We start from the raw sequence: 18226 nt of genomic DNA, 5'->3' as shown, positions 1-18226 counted from the left end.
CCCCCTTTAGGTGCCTACCTCATTCTTGTAGGCAGGCCAATAAATTGTCCCGCACTTGGTCCCCCGCCAAGCAAAAAAGTTCTGGGTTGCAAGTGGGTAGTAGGAAGCTATTGTTGGTGATCGAACAGCAACGACAGACAACACTCTAGTCGACATACTCATCCCACCGACACACCCCGATTACGTGCACTTGCTTGCTACCGTCTTACGTCCAAAGTAGCTGCGAGAATGGTAAGTAATTCTGCTGCAGGCTGACCCGACCTACTGTCCCTTCTTTGCTCCTGCATCTGCTGACTTATGCGGTGTCTGTTTACGTAGTCGTCCTTCAGCCCAACCCAGATCTTCGAGGAGGGCACCACCGAGGAGAAGGGAGAGAATGCCCGTCTCTCCGCCTTCGTCGGCGCCATTGCCGTTGGCGACCTGGTCAAGAGCACATTAGGCCCCAAGGGCATGGACAAGATCCTGCAGTCCGCCTCCACCGCCGAGATCATGGTGACAAACGACGGCGCCACCATCCTCAAGGCCATCGCCCTCGACAACGCCGCCGCAAAGGTCCTGGTCAACATCTCCAAGGTGCAGGACGACGAGGTCGGTGACGGCACCACGTCGGTCGCCGTCCTGGCCGCCGAGCTGCTGCGCGAGGCCGAGCAGCTGGTCAACAAGAAGATCCACCCGCAGACCATCATCGAGGGATACCGGATAGCCAGCCGTGCCGCCCTCGAGGCCCTCGAGCAGTCCTCGGTCGACCACAGCAAGAACCCCGAGGCATTCAAGAAGGATCTCCTGGCCATTGCACGCACGACGCTGAGCTCCAAGGTCCTCGCCCAGGACCGCGACCTGTTCGCCCAGCTGGCCGTCGACGCCGTCCTGCGACTCAAGGGCTCCGCCGACCTCAGCCACATCCAGATCATCAAGAAGGCCGGTGGCAAGCTGAGCGACTCGTACCTGGATGAGGGTTTCATTCTGGACAAGAAGATTGGTGTCAACCAGCCCAAGCGCCTCGAGAAGGCCAAGATTCTGGTCGCCAACACCACCATGGATACAGACAAGGTCAAGATCTTTGGCGCACGCGTCAAGGTCGGCTCCACAAGCAAGCTGGCCGAGATCGAGAAGGCCGAAAAGGACAAGATGAAGGCCAAGGTCGACAAGATCAAGGCCCACGGCATCAACTGCTTCATCAACCGACAGCTCATCTACAACTGGCCTGAGCAGCTGTTCACCGACGCCGGCATCATGTCGATAGAGCACGCCGACTTCGACGGCGTTGAGCGCCTGGCCCTGGTCACCGGTGGTGAAATCACATCCACCTTCGACAACCCCGAAGAGGTCAAGCTCGGCCACTGTGACGTGATCGAGGAGGTTATTATCGGCGAGGACACCCTTATCAGATTCTCCGGTGTTGCGGCCGGCCAAGCGTGCACCATCGTCCTGCGTGGTGCCACTGACCAGCTGCTCGACGAAGCTGACCGCTCCCTTCACGATGCCCTTGCCGTGCTCTCGCAGACGGTCAAGGAGCCCCGCACTACCCTGGGCGGTGGCTGCGCCGAGATGCTGATGGCCAAGGCTGTCGAGGGTGCCGCTACCCGCGTCGAGGGTAAGAAGCAGATGGCTGTTGCTTCCTTCGCCACGGCCCTGCGCCAACTGCCCACTATTCTGGCTGACAACGCCGGTTTGGACTCGAGTGACCTGGTCGCCAGACTCCGAAAGGCTATCTACGATGGTATGTCCACGTACGGCCTGGACCTGATGACGCCGGGTGGAGGTATCACCGACATGCGGGATCTGGGTGTGATTGAGAGCTACAAGTTGAAGAAGGCCGTTGTGTCGTCAGCAAGTGAGGCTGCCGAGGTAAGTTTCTTTCCCCCTTTTCTTCATCCCCTACCTTTTCGGGGATTCGTTGTCCGTGATTTGAAAGCATGAACTGACCTGTTTGTTGTAGCTCCTGTTACGTGTGGACGATATTATCCGGGCCGCACCGCGGAGGCGCGATCGGATGTAAAGATAAAGTCGAAAAGGAGGCAGGCATACATTAGTTAGAATGGATGTAACACGTTTGACGATTTGTTATACCCATGTAATGATCATGAATAGAGAGTGTGCCTACAAACATTTAAGGAAGCCTCTCGAGGTGGAACAAAAGCCTGAAGGCCATCTCCAGGCCTCGTGAAGGATGACTTGTATTGTACATATTGTATGCCAGCAGTAGCTTGCGACCCAATCCAAACACCTATGAACAAGATGCAAACAAGCCTCCAACATTTGCTATGAATGAACGGTGAATACACCGTTGCCATTCTTGCTGCTTCTTCGGCAAGGGAGCGTGTTGTTGCTGCTGATGGATGTGGTGTTCGCCACTTTGTTTCACAGCGATTCTACCTCTTCGTCCAGACCTGTCATCACCCACAGCCGGGTTGCCCTTCCCATTGAAACGAGGCCTCCAACATCTGCCACAAGATATCTCACGCGGAAGGGCTGCATTACTCCAAAAGCTAGGAAATGTGTCTTCATACGCTCATACAGATACTGTCAACTGCCAGAGTAGACCTCCCTTGACCCCAATATGTAATTTCGTACCCATTGTCTACCCCGCCTGTAGATGATGAGGGGGAAGAAGTCGAAAAAGGAGCATGAGGGAAATACTGAGTAGGTCATGATAATGCTAGCCATGCATGATATTGATCATCTCAGCTACATAGGTAGGAACTCACTTGACCAGATACGTACTCTTGTCTGTCGTTCCAATCCTATATACGAAAATTCAAGTGTCCGCGACTTATTCTGGAAATACCCAACAGCTCATGCTGTCTTCGTAAATCTACGAGTTTGTATATACATAGAAAACCATCTGTTCATCAACCTACCTGCAATTGCTTTACTACGCGTCCCACACATCCGCAGTTCGTTCTTCAGGAAGTAAATCGATCAGCCAAGTCGGAAGGAAATTTCCTCAAGGCGCAGTGGGGGTTAAGATATGACCAGAACGTCAACCTCGACATCCAGTTGAAACTCCATGACAACACCATGATGACCAAATAAAGGGACCCCCGGCTTGTGAAATATGCTCCGTCTAGACAAAATGACCAAGATACAGACAGCAACCTGGATACATAACGTACTGAAAGTATTTGATCCCCTGTCTACCGGCGTGCTTGCAATGAAAAGTTACTGTTTACGAATCCCTTCCTTTCTCAGCAATAGCTGTAAAGCGTAGATGAACTTCGTATAAGAAGTAAGTTCGAAGATCATGCCCCGTGTATAAGCACCGTACCCCCGGATGAGGACCAGTAGTACCGACCCGACGCAACCGAAAGGCCGGACCGGCCGCAATGTCCTCGGAGTGTTTAAACGTATCACCAAAGCCAACATCTGAGGATGAACGAAGCAGAATTCAAAGTGACTTTACAACACATTCATCAGCACTACTCATGTCACATACCTCGCAAAATCACCATAACCATCAAGTCAAGATTCGAAAAGTAAAACACCGCTACTCCTTTTCCTATCCAACTATTATGAAAAACATCCGCTCTACCTCAATTTATATCCCATCCCGCCCTCACGGCTTCATCGGCTCAAAATACTCCTTAAACCGCACCGCGTCGTGCAGGTCCAGCACCCAGATCACCTCGTAGCACGTACTCAGCAGGTCCGGGAACCGCCGGCTCCAGTACCCCAGGTACTCCTCGTGGCTCGTCCCCACCGACCTCTTGAGCGCCTCCGTCATGTCCTCGCGGTGGTTCCACTTGTTCCGCAGCGCCCGCAGCAGATCCAGCATCCGCGTCCCCGTGTACTTGCGCTGCTTGCCCAGGCTCTCCACGAAATCCTTGGTCAGGAGCCGCAAGAAGTCGCCCCGGCAGATCCGCGGCGCGTAGCGCTCCAGCGTCTGCAGCGATTCCGACGGCGGGTCCCGCACCTCCTTTTCAAAGTGGTCCGACACGTCGCACAGGAACGTCAGCCGCTTCTTGGCATCCCAGAAGAAGGGGTGGGCCATGACCTCGCGGATGTTGGGCCGGTCGCGGGGCTCTGGAAGAGTCATGATTCTAATCAGATCCTTAGCCTCGTAAGCAAAATCGCCCAGCATATCCAGTGGCTTCAGGTTAAGCTGCCCCTTGCGGATGTTGACCTCGCGCATATATCGGTCGCCACAGTCAAACGGATGGCATCCTTTGGTGAGGACGTAGAAGAAGACAAGACCCAGACTGAATATGTCAATGGCTCGGGTGGCACGGCGGTTCGGCATCAGACCAGAGCTGACGAGCTGGCTAGACTCGCTGTGAGAGCTCGACATGGATGCCGAACCCTCTCTAGCATCATCATCCAGCAGCAGCTCAGGAGCCCGCCAGCCCGATGTTCCGGCAGCGTGGGCCGTGGTGGCACCAAACGATGACTGGGCACCATCAAGCTTCTTGCAGAGACCAAAGTCGGAAACAACCAGCCTCGGGCGTCCATCCTTTGTCATTGTCACCAGGATGTTCTGTGGCTTCAGGTCGCGATGGACAATCCGGAGATTATGGAGATGGCTCAGGCCATTGGCAATCTGGAGAAGGACATTGGGTATGTCGAGCTCACCAGCCCGGGCAAGTTCCCTGTGCATGTGCGGCTTGTCGACAATATCAGCAAGAGACGCGTGGCAACGCTCCAAGGCGATGTAGAGGAAAGCGTTCTCCTGGTGGAAAGCATAGTATTGGATGACTAGACATAGGTTATTAGCGATGAAGATAGGCAACGAGGCATGTCAAACTTACCATTCGGATGATTGTCACTTTCTAATAGTAGTTGGGTTTCTTGGTAGGCAATGTCGTAAAAGACGGCAAGCATCCGCTTGACAGCGACCTCCCGCATGTGGAAGGTGCCCGAGTAGACGACGGTGCCATTGCTGCCCATGCCAAGCTGGTCGTCCAGGTTGACACGTAGACCATTGGTCGTCTCGAAGCCGGTAGCGCTGATGTCGCGAGGGTCATCGACAACGGACTTAACGTTGGGCTGCAGGTGGGTTTCTTGGGGGATATGCTTGATCTGGTTGATGTCTTCCTGAGTCGGGCCATGGTCAGATTGCTGGGACTTGTCATCTTGGCCTTGTGCCTGGTCCTGCTTCTTCTTCTTGTGCTTGGCCCCGCCTCTAGTGCCCCGGTGCGTCTTTCTCTTTTTCTTCTCGGGGGACTCGGGTGCCGGTACAGGCTGCTGTGGATCACCTCCTGGCTGCAGACCCCCATTCGTTGCTGCTGCAGCCCCCTCCTCCGAGCTACTGGCCGCGTCCGCTGAGCTGTTCTCCTGCTTCACCGCTTGGGCCTCATCGCCCACGGGCTTAGTTGGTGCATCCATGTTTGAGAACTGCCCAACTCCCTCGGTGATAACCTTGTCCGACTTGACGGACGGGGTGATGGTGGGAGCGTCATACTTCGGGCTGTTTCGAATGATGGGGTTTCCCTTGAGATACCAAATCGCTGCAGTCATAACCAACAGGAAGAGGATGGGGTTGGTAAAGAAGTCACGGACCCTGGCATAGGCATACTCTGGCAGGGTCTTGACCTTCTCTACAATGTTGGCCAGATCAGATCCGTCATCCGGCACCGTGGCAAGGGATGCATTGTTCGAATTCTCCTCCTCTGGGAACTCGGGTTCCTGAGGGAGAGCAGGTAGAGGCTGTGGCCAGGGCATCCGACCGGTCCTGTGGGCGCCGTGAATGTGGCCAAGCTGATGTTTCCCTACGAGAGCCTCGTTGACAAAGGCATCGTCGAAACTCCAGGTGTTGTCGGAATCGGCCCATTCCTTGGTCTGGACTTCGGCCACTGGAGCGTTGAGGACAAGAGGGTATGCAGCCCCCGACAGAGCGTACCATCCGCCAGACTCGGTTCGGTTGAGGAAGATGCTGGAAGCTCGGGCAATGCCCTCCTCATCGCTGTGTGTGGGTGGGATGGGTTGAGGCAAGAGAACAAGCTCAGGATTGCTGCCCTGGGGAGCATCACCCGGACGAGCCACATCAAACACACGTCCAACGGGGGCGGGAAATTGGAGAGACATGGATGACTCTGCACCATTCCCGTCATAGGTAAAAAGCTTGCCATTGTGCCCGGTCGTGATGTAACGCCCGTTTTGGGTCGTGGTGTACTGCCGGTGAAGGTCCTGGTCGTAGGAGTTGGGTCCCCATTCAGTATATCGCAGGGTGGCCAGCGCCCGGCCATCGTCCTGGCGATGGATACTGACGGTGTACTCGGTGCGGCTCAGTGTGATGATGCCGGTACTGGTGCAAGCTTCCGAGCTCGAGTCGACGAGCCCATTGGGGCGGAAGCAGGTAGCGCCCTGGTCGACCTGCGAGCCGCTCTGGCCGAACCACTTCAGCACACGTCCTGTGGCAGCATCCACGCTCACCATGGTCGTCTTCTTATCACCGGTGTAGACAACTGGGGGATTGGGGACAGCATAGGGCCCCAGATCGTCCACCAGTTGCTTCATCGTGAAGCCTGTGGGGTTCAGCCCGGCGTTCGGTCCGGAGGGCTGCCAAAGATAGACAGGACCATGCTGGGTGGGCTCGACGGCCCATACATGGTCGTCGAGAGGGTGGTAGCTGTAGTCCTCGAGGAGGGTGTTGTTGGGACGATAGTGAATCGTCTCTACGGCCGGCTGCTCGACTTCGAGGTGCCAGCGTTCGTCGCCACTTTCCTTGTTCACGGCATATAAATGTCCATCGACGGTCGCCAGAAGAACATAGTCTTCCACTTCCCATCTCCCCAGACTCCGCGCATAGTGCAGCGAGGACAAGCCGGCGCCGGCAAGGACGCTGGAAAGCTGTCTAGGAGAATTGGAGGCTCGAACGGGGGGTTCCGGAGCCACAGTAGCGAGGGCGCTCGCATCGTAAGAGGGGTTGTTGTTTTTGTTGCCAGGATAGTCATTTGGCGTGGGGGGTTGCTTGCTCTGGTTTCGGCTCGGCTTCTTAACGCGGCTCGACTGAGCCACGTTCATGCCGTTCTCCTCCTGTCCGTCATACTCGGCCTGGTGGCGGCCTCGAGGCTGGTGCTGCCGAGAGGCGGCATCTCCGCGGAGTATGTTGGCTACTGGAGGTTGTTGGTACTGCAATGATTGCTGTTTCTGGAGAAGGGAATGCGTCAGCATGACGTTGGAACAGTCTGGGTTACTGCATCATGACGATGTTTCCAGCTGGAAAGTAAAAGCAGGAAGAATTCAAGACGAAAGCTTGATCTATTACTTACCTGCTGCTGCTGAGCATCAACGAGCGTAAGCCATGGGAGCACAAAGACGGCCAGAGCGAGGAAGACCTTGGCCTTGCGCTGTTCAGCGACAAGCCGTCCTTCGCCAGGAGGCCGTCGCCACATGTTGGAACCGTCAATATTGAAGTGGTGGTGGAGGGGCTACTCGGAGCCGTCGACGTGCCCAGCCCTAGGAGAGAGGTAGCTGGGGGTGACGATTATCGGCGGAGAGTCATTCAGCTCGGCGAGGCGGGAGCAAGTTTTCGGTCGGGTCGAATGAGGGGCTCGACGCGTTGGGTGGATGCTGGACTATCGATCGCGAGATGGCCGATGTCGTTGATTGAACAATAAGAAGAGAGCTCAGTCGTGCAGCTCTTCTTGCTTAGGTTGACAGGAGAAAATCTCGAGGCAAGGGATGGAACCGAGGGCGCAGGTGAGACGCTGGTAGCCAGACTGCTATTGCTTTTGACAGAGGGGAGCTCGAGGACGCCCGACTCATTGAAAATCAGACCCCAATTGTTTCGGCGTCTTACGCGTTCCACCAAAGCCGTGGGTGATCCAGAAGCCCGGTTGAAATGGCCGTGCAGGTTGGTGGGTGTGTATTTATATGTACGCTGTGAATATAGGTAGCTCTATCGGGGCCGGGTGCAATGTCGATATTTAGTACGTCGTGTGAAGAGGCGATGCAGCGAAGTCGCAGGCGTTGGCACGGAATGGCGACGCAATTCGAAAAAACGCAGGCAGCTATATTTTCCCTAGGCGAAGTGTGCGGGCGACCGGTCCAACTCTTGGGAGTTCGGGCTAAGGTAAAACAGTTGGCGCGCTAGGACTGCTAAAATGTCGCGGGCTCAAGCAGGGCCCAAGCTCGCAAGGCCGAAAGGGGGCAAACTCGTCGTTCGTCGAAAAAGAGGGACCGACTCTGTTTGTTGCGATGATAGAGAGAAATGGGTTGATAAGGAAGGAAGGAGGAAACGATGATGACCCAAATGAGAGAGGGAGGTTGATGATGGTGGTGTTGGTAAGAAAACAGAAACAGGCTGTGTCGGTTGGTGGTTACGGGCGTAGGGGAATGCTGGATCAATCGGAGAGCGTGGGTGGGATTGAATATTTGCTGGAGTCGAGCCCTCTGTTGGTGTGTGGGATGGGATATATTGTATTGGTGATTGTGCCAATCCTCGCGGTGGCTGCATGTCAGATTCCGTCACCCGTCAGCAATGTGTCGCCCAGCAATTCAATTTGCGAGTGACAGTGAGAGCATTTGGCAGTACGCAGTACACACTCCGTACCACACACACCACCCAAGCACCCTCGCACCCTGGACTTTGTCTCATCACCCTGGCTAGCTGCTGGTCTGGTTCAGGTCTGGCTGGCTCTGGTTCGACGAGCGTCCCGTCGGTTCCATGTCGCTAGAGGGGGCGGCCGGTTGATCTTCTGGATTCAACCAACGCCCGGGGCCAAAAATGGATCGACTGTAGCTGCGGGCTGTTCCGGTTTTGGGGGGGCCTGTCTTGCCTGGGACAGTCTGGGGAGGCAAAGGAGGGGGGCCGGTCTTCGGTAGAAACCCACTCAAAATCCAATCGGGGTCGGGGTTGGTAGGCTACTAGGGGCTTGTAAGGGTTGGCTAAAACAGCCAAGTGCTAGTACCTCTGCCATATATAGCAGCAGTCATGGAACACTCGGCTTTCTGGGTGCTGGCTGTCATTTCCATTAATCGCAAAATCAGCCTTTGGTTGGGGTTTGGTAGGTAGGGCAATAAACCCTCCTGCGTGTCTTTAACCCGCGGTTGTTTCCTCCCAATCACCAACCCTATCGAGTCTCCATTGATAGATTCGTGTAAGTATTGAACAAGTCACTTGACACTTACAAAAGTCTCAAGGCAGGTCGCATGGCGCCATTCAAACAGACTCGCTTCGATTAAGGTTGGCATTTGCCTGGATCTAGGCACCGGTATCATATACTCCAGCTATCCAGGTGTATACGCAAGACATCCTTCTCATCGCGTCAATTCTCGGAGTGCATAGCTGCCCCTTTCTCAGGCACCTATGTCACCCTCAAGTCATGTGCCAATATTGGAGCTGGTTTCGTGGTATGACGGATGAATCAGCCTTGTGAAGGACCGCGAAACATCCGAATCCACGTAAGCGGCGAAGTACCAGAGTATTATACGCATACGGTCCCTCTTTGAGGAAGCTGAGAACGTCGTTCTGGTGTCTCTGGATTACTCCTTGTCCTGCATATATTCACAGCTGCGCCGCTGTCCCGGTCCCTGCAAACGTAGTTCTTTGTGCTCTGTCAGCAGCCAATGAAGAACATCAGGGGTATCTGCCAACCTCGAAGCCTCGCACGCATTACGGCTAGACGGAAGGCTTCGATTCCCTAAATCAACATGTCGACCTGATTTCGGAATCTGTCGTCCTACTCCATGCTGAGCCTGCCCGCCGGCCAACGCCACTGCTGGACGATGTTTGCGGAGTAGTGTTCCCATGTTTTCGTCTACTAGCTTGCCCGCCGGCGGTATCAAGCGCCTAATGGCCCCTAATCGCCGCCACCGTTCACATGAATCTGGAGAGTTGAAAATTCATTCTGCCCACTCGCCCACTTCATTGCATATGTTCGTAGGGTCAAATCCTCAAGGCTGTGGTCACGCGGGTTGGGGCCTTTGGTGGTACATATCGCTGATCGGGGTTAACCTGTTTGCCATTGTGCTTCCAGGATCAGCAATTCCTATTACTTTCTTGTGTGCTTACCCCGTTCCTGATTTAGAAGAGCGCCTTGGTGTGACATCGATACCGACATTCATAAGGAACGCATCCATCCTGTCTGGCAATCGAGACAAGTCACGATGTCTATATGCTACTTGAATCCTAACCAAAGGCTACCGCATCCCTTCCTGGTTGAGCATAGTGAGAAGAGTCCGCAATATGTCGAAGGGCTTACCGTACCACTCGACGGTGCTTACTGGCAAAGATGCAGGGGTCTTTTCAACCTGTTGGTTTGGTTTCATTGACTGGCCCATGCATCGACATGCTGCCTATAGGCTGGGCAGGGAGCTTTCGTCCCTTTGACGATGGCGTCACGAAGCTTGGTGCAGTATGTAGGCCTCTCAGCCATGCAACGAATGGAGATTGAAAGGCGCATTATGAGTAGAAATGGGAAGGCTCGAAGTGTAGTGCTGGGCTATTGACATCACTCATCAAGAAACCCAGAGCATTGAACAATTACCGCAATAGCGAAAGACCGAAAATAAATGAGATGAATCTGTCAAGTGGGAATATATATCACTTTCTAATATGGGTGCAAACTGGGATCGACCGCGCCCCCACTTGCTAGACGATGGTCTTCTTTAGCTACTACGGACTCACTAGGCATTGCATTGGCGTACTTATACTGCCCCAAGTAGGAGTAGTTGAGAATTTCTCTCATGCAGCGCCCAAGAAGTGTATCGTTGCTGACCAGGTTTGCCAGAAGACAGGCCCTGCAGAGCAGAAGTGATATGGCTGAAAATAGGACTGATGGGCCAGACTGTCTATAACGAACCGATTTGCTATTGATGGATTTCTGAGACCCTACGGTTTTGGAGCACATCGTAAAGTGAACCGGAGGATTCATACTCGAGTTGATCTAGAAGTTTCGCCGCATGCCAGCAATGACTTGAAGCAACATCCAAGGGGTTGGCAGTTGGTGCCATGAGCAACCCCGAATTCTAACGTCGAAGAAATAAGGTTGCTTTAGTCGACTTGCAGCGGAGGATTATTAATTTTAGGCGCATCCGCCCTGGTGGGTAAGCGGCGGTCAATGACAGGCCTGGTCCCATTTCTATCTTCCATTTTACCCAGAAAACCCTTCCATCATTTGATGAACTCTTTGCTAGGCATATGAGCCGCAAACTAGTATTGGGCCTTTTCACTCACGTTCGTAGCCGAGAATCAGTCCAAAACCCGTACGGAATGACCAAGGCTATCTGCATAGCATGCCCTTTGTGGCTCGTGGCTCGCCGGAAGCAGTCCTCATATGATGGACGGCTGGGTACATTTATCCGGCACGTAGAAAACCGGGTGGGCTTGCCAGCTTGTAAGCCACCCCTGGACGGCATCCAATTGCCATGCAGCCTCTTTGTTACCACGGCTTTATCTACCACTCAGGAATGCCAACATTCCTAACTCCTGTAACATTGCCGACTTGTACTTGTAGGCCGACGCTGTACAGTAGCCCATGTTTTGGGTATATAGCAGTTTCATTGTGCCCGATGAGTCGTGCCCTGACTCTAGTACTTGACCGGTGCAGCCAACCGCCGCCATTGTTCTTTTTGCTTACCCATGGGCCTGTCATTTTTTTTCCAATCGTCGGTTTCCATGACAGTTCACCTGACCTCTCCCTATCAATCACACCTACGGAAGCTGCCTGTTTGCGTGCATCAGCTGGTACATATCAATCGGGCTGTCTATCTGAAGCAATTGCAAAGTCCGTCGACAAGGTGGTGCTGCCCGGCCATCCGTATTTTTATTTTAGCTAAGCACACCATCGCAGTTGCGTTGCGGTGCGTTACATTGCGGTGTCATTACGTACCGTTGCCCGCCTCCACATACCGTCCCAGTGCTATCAAATCATACCATGCCATCAAACCCATTAACCAGGTGATGGACGATTGTTTGGCAAAGTAGACCTAGACCTCCTCCTAGACCTCTTCAGTTTACCTTGTATCCTACCCAGTAGCCTACCCAGTTGCCAGTATTCTACCTATCAACTGCCTGCCTGCCCACTGCTCCAAAGACTCCACGCCGCCCAAAATCCGGACCACCAACCTACCACTCTCAGTTTGACAAGTTCGGACGACGACTAGTTGCTAGGCAGTTGAAAGGAACTGGAAACGATAGGCACCATATCCACAATTCACGGCTTCTGGACTAGCAGCAGGCACGGCGGACCTCCCGAGACCAACAATCATACTTTACTTAGCTGGGTAACGAATCATCTTCAACGGCGCTGCTTTTCGGGAGGGCATTGACACACGCGACAACAACCAACAATCCGCCGCTGCCAGAGGGCCACGAGCAAGAACAACAACATCAAGTTGCAGTCACCGCCTATCGACAGTCCCACCAGCTAATTTTTTTCTTCTTCTCGTCTTCGCTGCCGCCGCCATGCTTTGATCACCGGATTGCGACAAAAACACAAACAATTTCTAGTAGTAGGCCATCTACAAAGACAAAGCCGCAGCAGCAGCAGCAGCAGCTCCAAGCTACGTCGATACCCACCTTGCGCAAGCTGGCGAACCACGCTTCCCCCCCAGTCACGTCAACATCCAAAAGTCCATCTCTCCCGCCAGAGGTTTCATCTTTCCCGCCGTTTGCCTGCAATTGGATTCCTTGAGTTGCATCGCGCCAATCCGATAGTGACTGCCACTCCACGCCATCGGACTTACTGGGGCTTGGCCGCGCGCGGGTGACAACATGTCGGCACCATGTATGTTTACTTCCCGAGATTTTGGAGGGGGCCTCTGCCAATCTTCGTGCTCTTACTGACTCTAGTGCCCCGCGTCCAGTATCTTCCGAGGAGGAGGCACTGTACACCAGGTACATCGATGAGATCCTTCACAGCGTGGACCTGGAGACGGTCACTCGCAAGAAGATCCGGGCCGAGCTGGAAGACAAGCTGGGCGGGAAGGACCTCAGCAGCCAGAAGGTACGTTAAGTCAGTCAGGCAGTCGGCCGGGGGCGCCAGTAACCCCGGCCAGCACCTTTTCCCCCGGGGCGCGTTTGTGGCGCGCAATCCTTTGCCCTCCGAACGACGCGCTTACTAGTCTACTTTTCTCTCGTCGCACAGGCGGCTATAAAAAATCTCATCGAGGCCCGATTCGACGCCCTCACGTCCTCCGAACCGGCCCCCAAGGACGAGCCGGCCGCCTCCCCCCAGCCGACCCCCTCTAAGCGCCAGGCGAACGGCCACGCCGGCGAGGACGAGGACGACGATGACGCCGACGGCGGCGAGATCGAGGTCTCCACACAGCCGCCCAAGAAGAAGCAGCGCAAGGCCGAGAAGAGCGAGGACACGGAGGACTCGGACGCCAAGCTGGCCGCGATACTGCAGGCGCAGGAGAACCAGATGAGCGGGCGGGCCACGCGCGGCGGCGGGTCCAAGGCCAAGCCCATCAAGAAGAAGCCGCGCAAGAAGAGCTCCAACAAGGTCCGCCGCGAGGACGATAGTGACGTCGACGGCAGCGAGGAGTCGACGAACAAGCCCCGCAAGGCCGGAGGCGGCTTCCAGAAGCCTTTTAATTTGAGCGCTCCTCTGGCCGAGGTTTGTGGTGGCGAATCGAGGGTAAGCAAGAAGAGCTCCTGGAGTCCTGTTTTCTGTTGACCATATGCTAACGTTCCTCCTCGTACTACAGCTGCCGCGACCTCAGGTGGTCAAGAAATTATGGGAGCACATCAAGGCCAACGAACTCCAAGATCCCAGCGACAAGCGCCAGATTCTCTGCGACGAAAAGATGTACGCCGTCTTCAAACAAGCGAAGGTGGACATGTTCCAGATGAACAAGCTCGTCGGCAACCATCTCTATCCTGTGGAAGAAGAGTAATGCTTCGACCCCGAGGACGCGGTGAAGGCGAACCGTCATATTGCATGGTGTGTTTCTACGATTATGGCACGGGATGGTTGTTTCTCGCGGGTTTGACGAACGGCTCGGATTCAGTGCGTATTGGCGTCTTGGTTCCCAGGGGCACAGTGGCCTGACTGCTCTTTGGCGGCGGTTGGCATTTGGCCGCAGCGATAGGATATCGTGGTGATTTGTTCTTCTTCTCGTTATTCTCTGCACTGCACACTCCACCTTGGCCGCCTCCTTCTTGGCCGCCACCGCCCCTGCGTTTGGTTTGGGCATATTTGGGTGCAGAAGGTGGTTTGGCCAGATTATTATTGATCTTACTTACTTAAGCGAGAGAGAGAGAAAGAAAGAGAGAGCGAGAAACGGAGAGAGGAGGAAGAGAGAGCATCTACCGAGGGGATAGATACATTATTATTATGTAGCGATCTATCCCCCCTAAAGTACCTACTTACGTAGCTATCTATAGGGATTTCGAGCTGCAAGGCGAAGCAGTCTGCCCTATCTTATGCAGTACTTCTAGCGGTTATTGGAAATTACACCTATGATATTGATGGCAGCCGTCTTTCTGTGCAGGCAATGTGTCACTTTGAGGCTGCAGCTATTCTATCATGCATCTTGAGTGGCCTGCCATTGGTCATCCTCAGGAGTGACACGACTCCCAACAAATAGGCTTACTTCTCAAAAGACGGTGCGAGTGAGGTCTGGAAGATATTTTTTGGCTTAGGGTGTATGGTTAGACGCTGGAAGAATTCTACTGGTGAGCTTCTACTCTGAAAGACACCCTCTAGAAGATTTGTTACATGTACGTACGTCAAACAAAGAGTATCCAGCACCCCCAGACCGGTCACCTGGCTGCCGGTAACATATGCATTTGATCCGGGCAAGCATGAAATACTGGAGGCGGGGTCATGAAATGTATAGGAGATTGCCCCGCACAATTCGTAGCAAATCAATTCGACCACGCTGGATCTTGGGAAAAGAAAGGCATCCGCGTCCATGGTCAAAGTTTGCAATCTTTTAGGAATACGATATTGGAGCATTGTTCACAATGATTCATAATCCGCCCATCTCTGGTTGGTCATTTGGGAAGTGGTAAGCTTAGATAATCGGGCTGTTCCTGGGTTCAAGTTGTAAGAGTCCCAAGGCTTTTCCGGCCAGGGTCGATTTTCGGCGTGTGTCACTGGGAAAAGTGCTTCCCTTTGCAGCGTATTCTCACCCAAAGCATCTTGTCTCCCCCCACCAAGCCCACCTGCTACTTCCTGGCCAAGCTCCACCGGCAACTGATGACTGGGAGACTCGACAGGCACTGCCTTCCATTTTGACACCTGCTGGTTACTAATAAATGACGGACGATCTCTTCGTCTCTCTCTCTCGCACAACTTTTGACCCCATCGCCGTTCAATTCTTCCTGCTGGGCCAAGCCGCCAGCAAAGCAGTCTAAACTGTCCACCTCGCCCCGCCAATTGGTCTCTTCACCTCTACGTCACCAGTCGCACTGAAGCTCAAGCAAGCCTGGCCTTTTGGCAACCTTCCCGACCAAACGTTTCCACAAACGCAACCACCTGCCCACCATACCTAGACAACACCAACCCGACCGAACCACGAGAAACCCAGACGCCATGTCTTCCGGAGGGGCTGCCGACGCTAGTGGCTCGTCCTCTGCGCCTGGACGTGCTAGAGGCGACGGCCAAGGCAGAGAACGTGGCAAAGGTCGCGGACGAGGCGGCAACAACCAGACTGGCTCGAGAGGTGGCAGATCCCAGAGAGGCAAGGGCCGCGGACAAGGACAAGCGGGAGACCAGTCGCAATCGGCAGCCAAGGGCGCAGGTGACGATGCCCCAGCAGCACCTGCGCAAACGAAGAAGGTCATCGGCGCGACTGCCCCCGCCGCCGGGGGAGAGGTCGACGGCGACGACGTCGAGGCCGAGGTCTGTTTTATCTGCGCTAGCCCCGTGGTCCACCAGTCCGTAGCACCTTGCAACCACCGGACATGCCACATCTGTTCCCTGCGCATGCGAGCCCTGTACAAAAACAAGGAGTGCGCCCACTGCCGCACTGCCTCGCAATATGTCATCTTTACCGACGACGCCACGAAGCGCTTCGAGGACTACTCCGCCGGCGAGCCCGACATCTCAAGTGTTGACGACAACATTGGTATTCGCTATGCGAAGGAGGACATCGTCGGGGACACCGTTCTCCTGCTTCGGTACAACTGCCCCGACGTCGACTGCGACTTTGCCGGCTTGGGCTGGCCGGACCTCCATCGCCACGTGAAAAGCACCCACAACAAGAAGATGTGCGACTTGTGTACCCGCAACAAGAAGGTCTTCACCCACGAACACGATCTCTTCACCGATAAGGAGCTGGAGAAGCACATGCGAAACGGAGACGATCGGCCGGGTGCGATCGACCAGACGGGCTTCCGGGGCCACCCCCTTTGCGCCTTTTGCGGCTCCCGCTTCTACGACGACGATAAGCTCTACGAACACTGCCGCAACAAACACGAGCGGTGTTTTCTGTGCGATCGAGAGGATCCGAGACAGCCGCACTACTACATGGATTACAATGCTCTCGAGAAGCATTTCAAGAAGGACCACTACTTCTGCACGGACCGCGAATGCCAGGAGAAGAAGTTCGTGGTCTTTGCATCTGAGCTGGACCTGAAGGCCCACCAGCTGAGCGAGCATGGAAGCTCATTGTCCAAAGATGTGCGCCGGGACGCAAGACTTGTCGACATGGCCGGCTTTGACTTCCGACAACCTTACCAGCAGGAACGCCGTGGAGGCGGTGATCGAGGAGGCGAGAGGGAAGGCGGCCGGGGTGGCCGGGGCAGGAGAGGTCGTGACCCTAATGCGGAACCGATACCAGCTAGCTCTGCGCAACCGCTGCGCCGGGACGAGCAGGCCTTTCAGCGACAAATGGCTATTCACTCATCTCAGTCGGTGTCCACCCGCACATTCGGAGGACAACTTTCCTCCGCTCCCGCAGGTCCATCGGCTTCGGGAACGCCCTCTCAAAACGCACAGCGCAATGGCGCGTCAGCATCCAGCTCCGCCGCGCCGGCTGCACAGGCAGTCCCGACCGCTGGCATGGAAGGCCTCAGCGTGACCGACCCCAACCTGACACCCGAGGAGCGCGCCCGCCTTGTGCGCCATGCCTCTGTCGTTGAGCGTGCCTCTAATCTTCTACAAAACAACGCGAGCAAGATGGCGACATTCAGAGCTAAGATCTCTGCCTATCGACAAAACTCGATAACGCCAACGGCACTCATTGAATCCTTCTTCACGCTATTCTCCGAGACATCGTCCACGGCGCTGGGCACACTGGTTCGTGAGGTTGCGGACCTGTTTGAGGACAAGAGCAAGGCCGAGAGTCTGCGCAAAGCATGGAACGACTGGCGGGCCATCAATGAGGATTACCCAACGCTCCCCAACCTGTCCGGCATGCATGGCGCCACTACGCAAAGCAGTGGTTGGGCTTCGGCTGCGTCGAGTTCGGCTACTGCTGCTGCACAAAACATGCCTACTCAGCGCCACAGCACACGCGTGCTCAAGCTCAAGAACATGACACAGCAATCGCAGAGATCCAACTCGCAGCAATCTAGCAGCTGGGCAGCCTCTGCAGGTTCCACCGCCTCGCGGCCTCCCCCGACCGTCTCGTTCCCCTCGCTACCCCCTGCCCGCACTTCGACGCCGAAAGCGTCTAAGGGACCTTCGGCCGCGTCGTCATCCTCTGCAGCGACATCGGCTTCGTTGTGGGGGCCCAGCAGCCACAGCCAGCCGTCGTCCACCAACTACGGCAGCAGCAATAGCAACAACACTATTCAAAGGGCCCCGAAGCCGGCGAGCGGTGGACCCGACTTCCCGGCCTTGCCGGCGGCGCCGAAGCCCCTGACTACGATCTTCGGGTACGGCCGGGGCGCCGTCCGTCGGGACGTGGGTGGATCGCGGGACACGGGCTTCAACTGGAGCGGACGGGATGCGCCGACGCCTGCGGAGGCGGAGGCGGAGGAGGAAGCCACCGATGGTAAGGGCAAGAAGAAGAAGCAAAAGAAGGTGTTGGTGCAATGGGGTTAGATGTGTGATACAAGGGGAAAAGAAAAGTGAAAAGAAATGACGAATGGACAGACCAAATGGAGAGTCTGGTTACGATACGAAGTCAAGAGATGAATCATAGAAAAGATGACGGTGGGACACCGTTTTGGTTGCCTGTTCTCGTGTACGCTCGAGATAGTCACGGGGGTTCCACCAGGTAGTTTGCAATGTCAAAGAGCTGTTTGGCTGATGAAGATGTGCTTGTTCTCTATTCGTCTCGGATTCTGCTTTGGTCGGCTTTTCCCTGTGCAAGGATGGAGTCGTTCTGCTGTTATTGAATACTTCATCACGCCCAGAGCTGGTATTATTCAAACACACTGGCAAGT

General features: G+C 54.9%; 4 protein-coding genes across 4 annotated transcripts; 3 read left to right on the top strand and 1 right to left on the bottom strand.

Moving 5' to 3' along the window:
* Nucleotides 1–228: 228 nt before the first annotated feature.
* PG985_014853 (T-complex protein 1 subunit beta) lies at nucleotides 229–1999 on the top strand (the record flags this gene model as incomplete). The annotated part of the gene is made up of 3 exons (XM_066834619.1): nucleotides 229–231; nucleotides 319–1848; nucleotides 1940–1999. The coding sequence occupies 3 exons, from the start codon at nucleotides 229–231 to the stop codon at nucleotides 1997–1999; spliced, it is 1593 nt and encodes a 530-aa protein (XP_066677229.1).
* A 1557-nt stretch (nucleotides 2000–3556) lies between these two features.
* Nucleotides 3557–7331, bottom strand: PG985_014852 (IRE protein kinase; the record flags this gene model as incomplete). Its single annotated transcript, XM_066834618.1, has 3 exons — nucleotides 3557–4692; nucleotides 4746–7086; nucleotides 7209–7331. The coding sequence occupies 3 exons, from the start codon at nucleotides 7329–7331 to the stop codon at nucleotides 3557–3559; spliced, it is 3600 nt and encodes a 1199-aa protein (XP_066677228.1).
* A 5324-nt stretch (nucleotides 7332–12655) lies between these two features.
* PG985_014851 (uncharacterized protein) lies at nucleotides 12656–13782 on the top strand (the record flags this gene model as incomplete). The annotated part of the gene is made up of 4 exons (XM_066834617.1): nucleotides 12656–12668; nucleotides 12748–12887; nucleotides 13029–13523; nucleotides 13594–13782. The coding sequence occupies 4 exons, from the start codon at nucleotides 12656–12658 to the stop codon at nucleotides 13780–13782; spliced, it is 837 nt and encodes a 278-aa protein (XP_066677227.1).
* Nucleotides 13783–15425: 1643 nt separating this feature from the next.
* On the top strand, nucleotides 15426–17882 carry PG985_014850 (uncharacterized protein; the record flags this gene model as incomplete). The annotated part of the gene is made up of 1 exon (XM_066834616.1): nucleotides 15426–17882. One exon carries the CDS (start codon nucleotides 15426–15428, stop codon nucleotides 17880–17882), a length of 2457 nt encoding a protein of 818 aa, XP_066677226.1.
* Between the last annotated feature and the right edge of the window lie 344 nt (nucleotides 17883–18226).

The sequence above is a fragment of the Apiospora marii genome (genome assembly GCF_038362585.1).
Source record: "Apiospora marii strain CBS 49790 chromosome Unknown utg000012l_segment0_segment0, whole genome shotgun sequence".
In the NCBI taxonomy this organism is placed as follows: Eukaryota; Fungi; Ascomycota; class Sordariomycetes; order Amphisphaeriales; family Apiosporaceae; genus Apiospora; species Apiospora marii.
The sequence above is the reverse complement of the archived record's forward strand: the minus strand, read 5'-3'. Positions and strand labels throughout refer to the sequence as shown.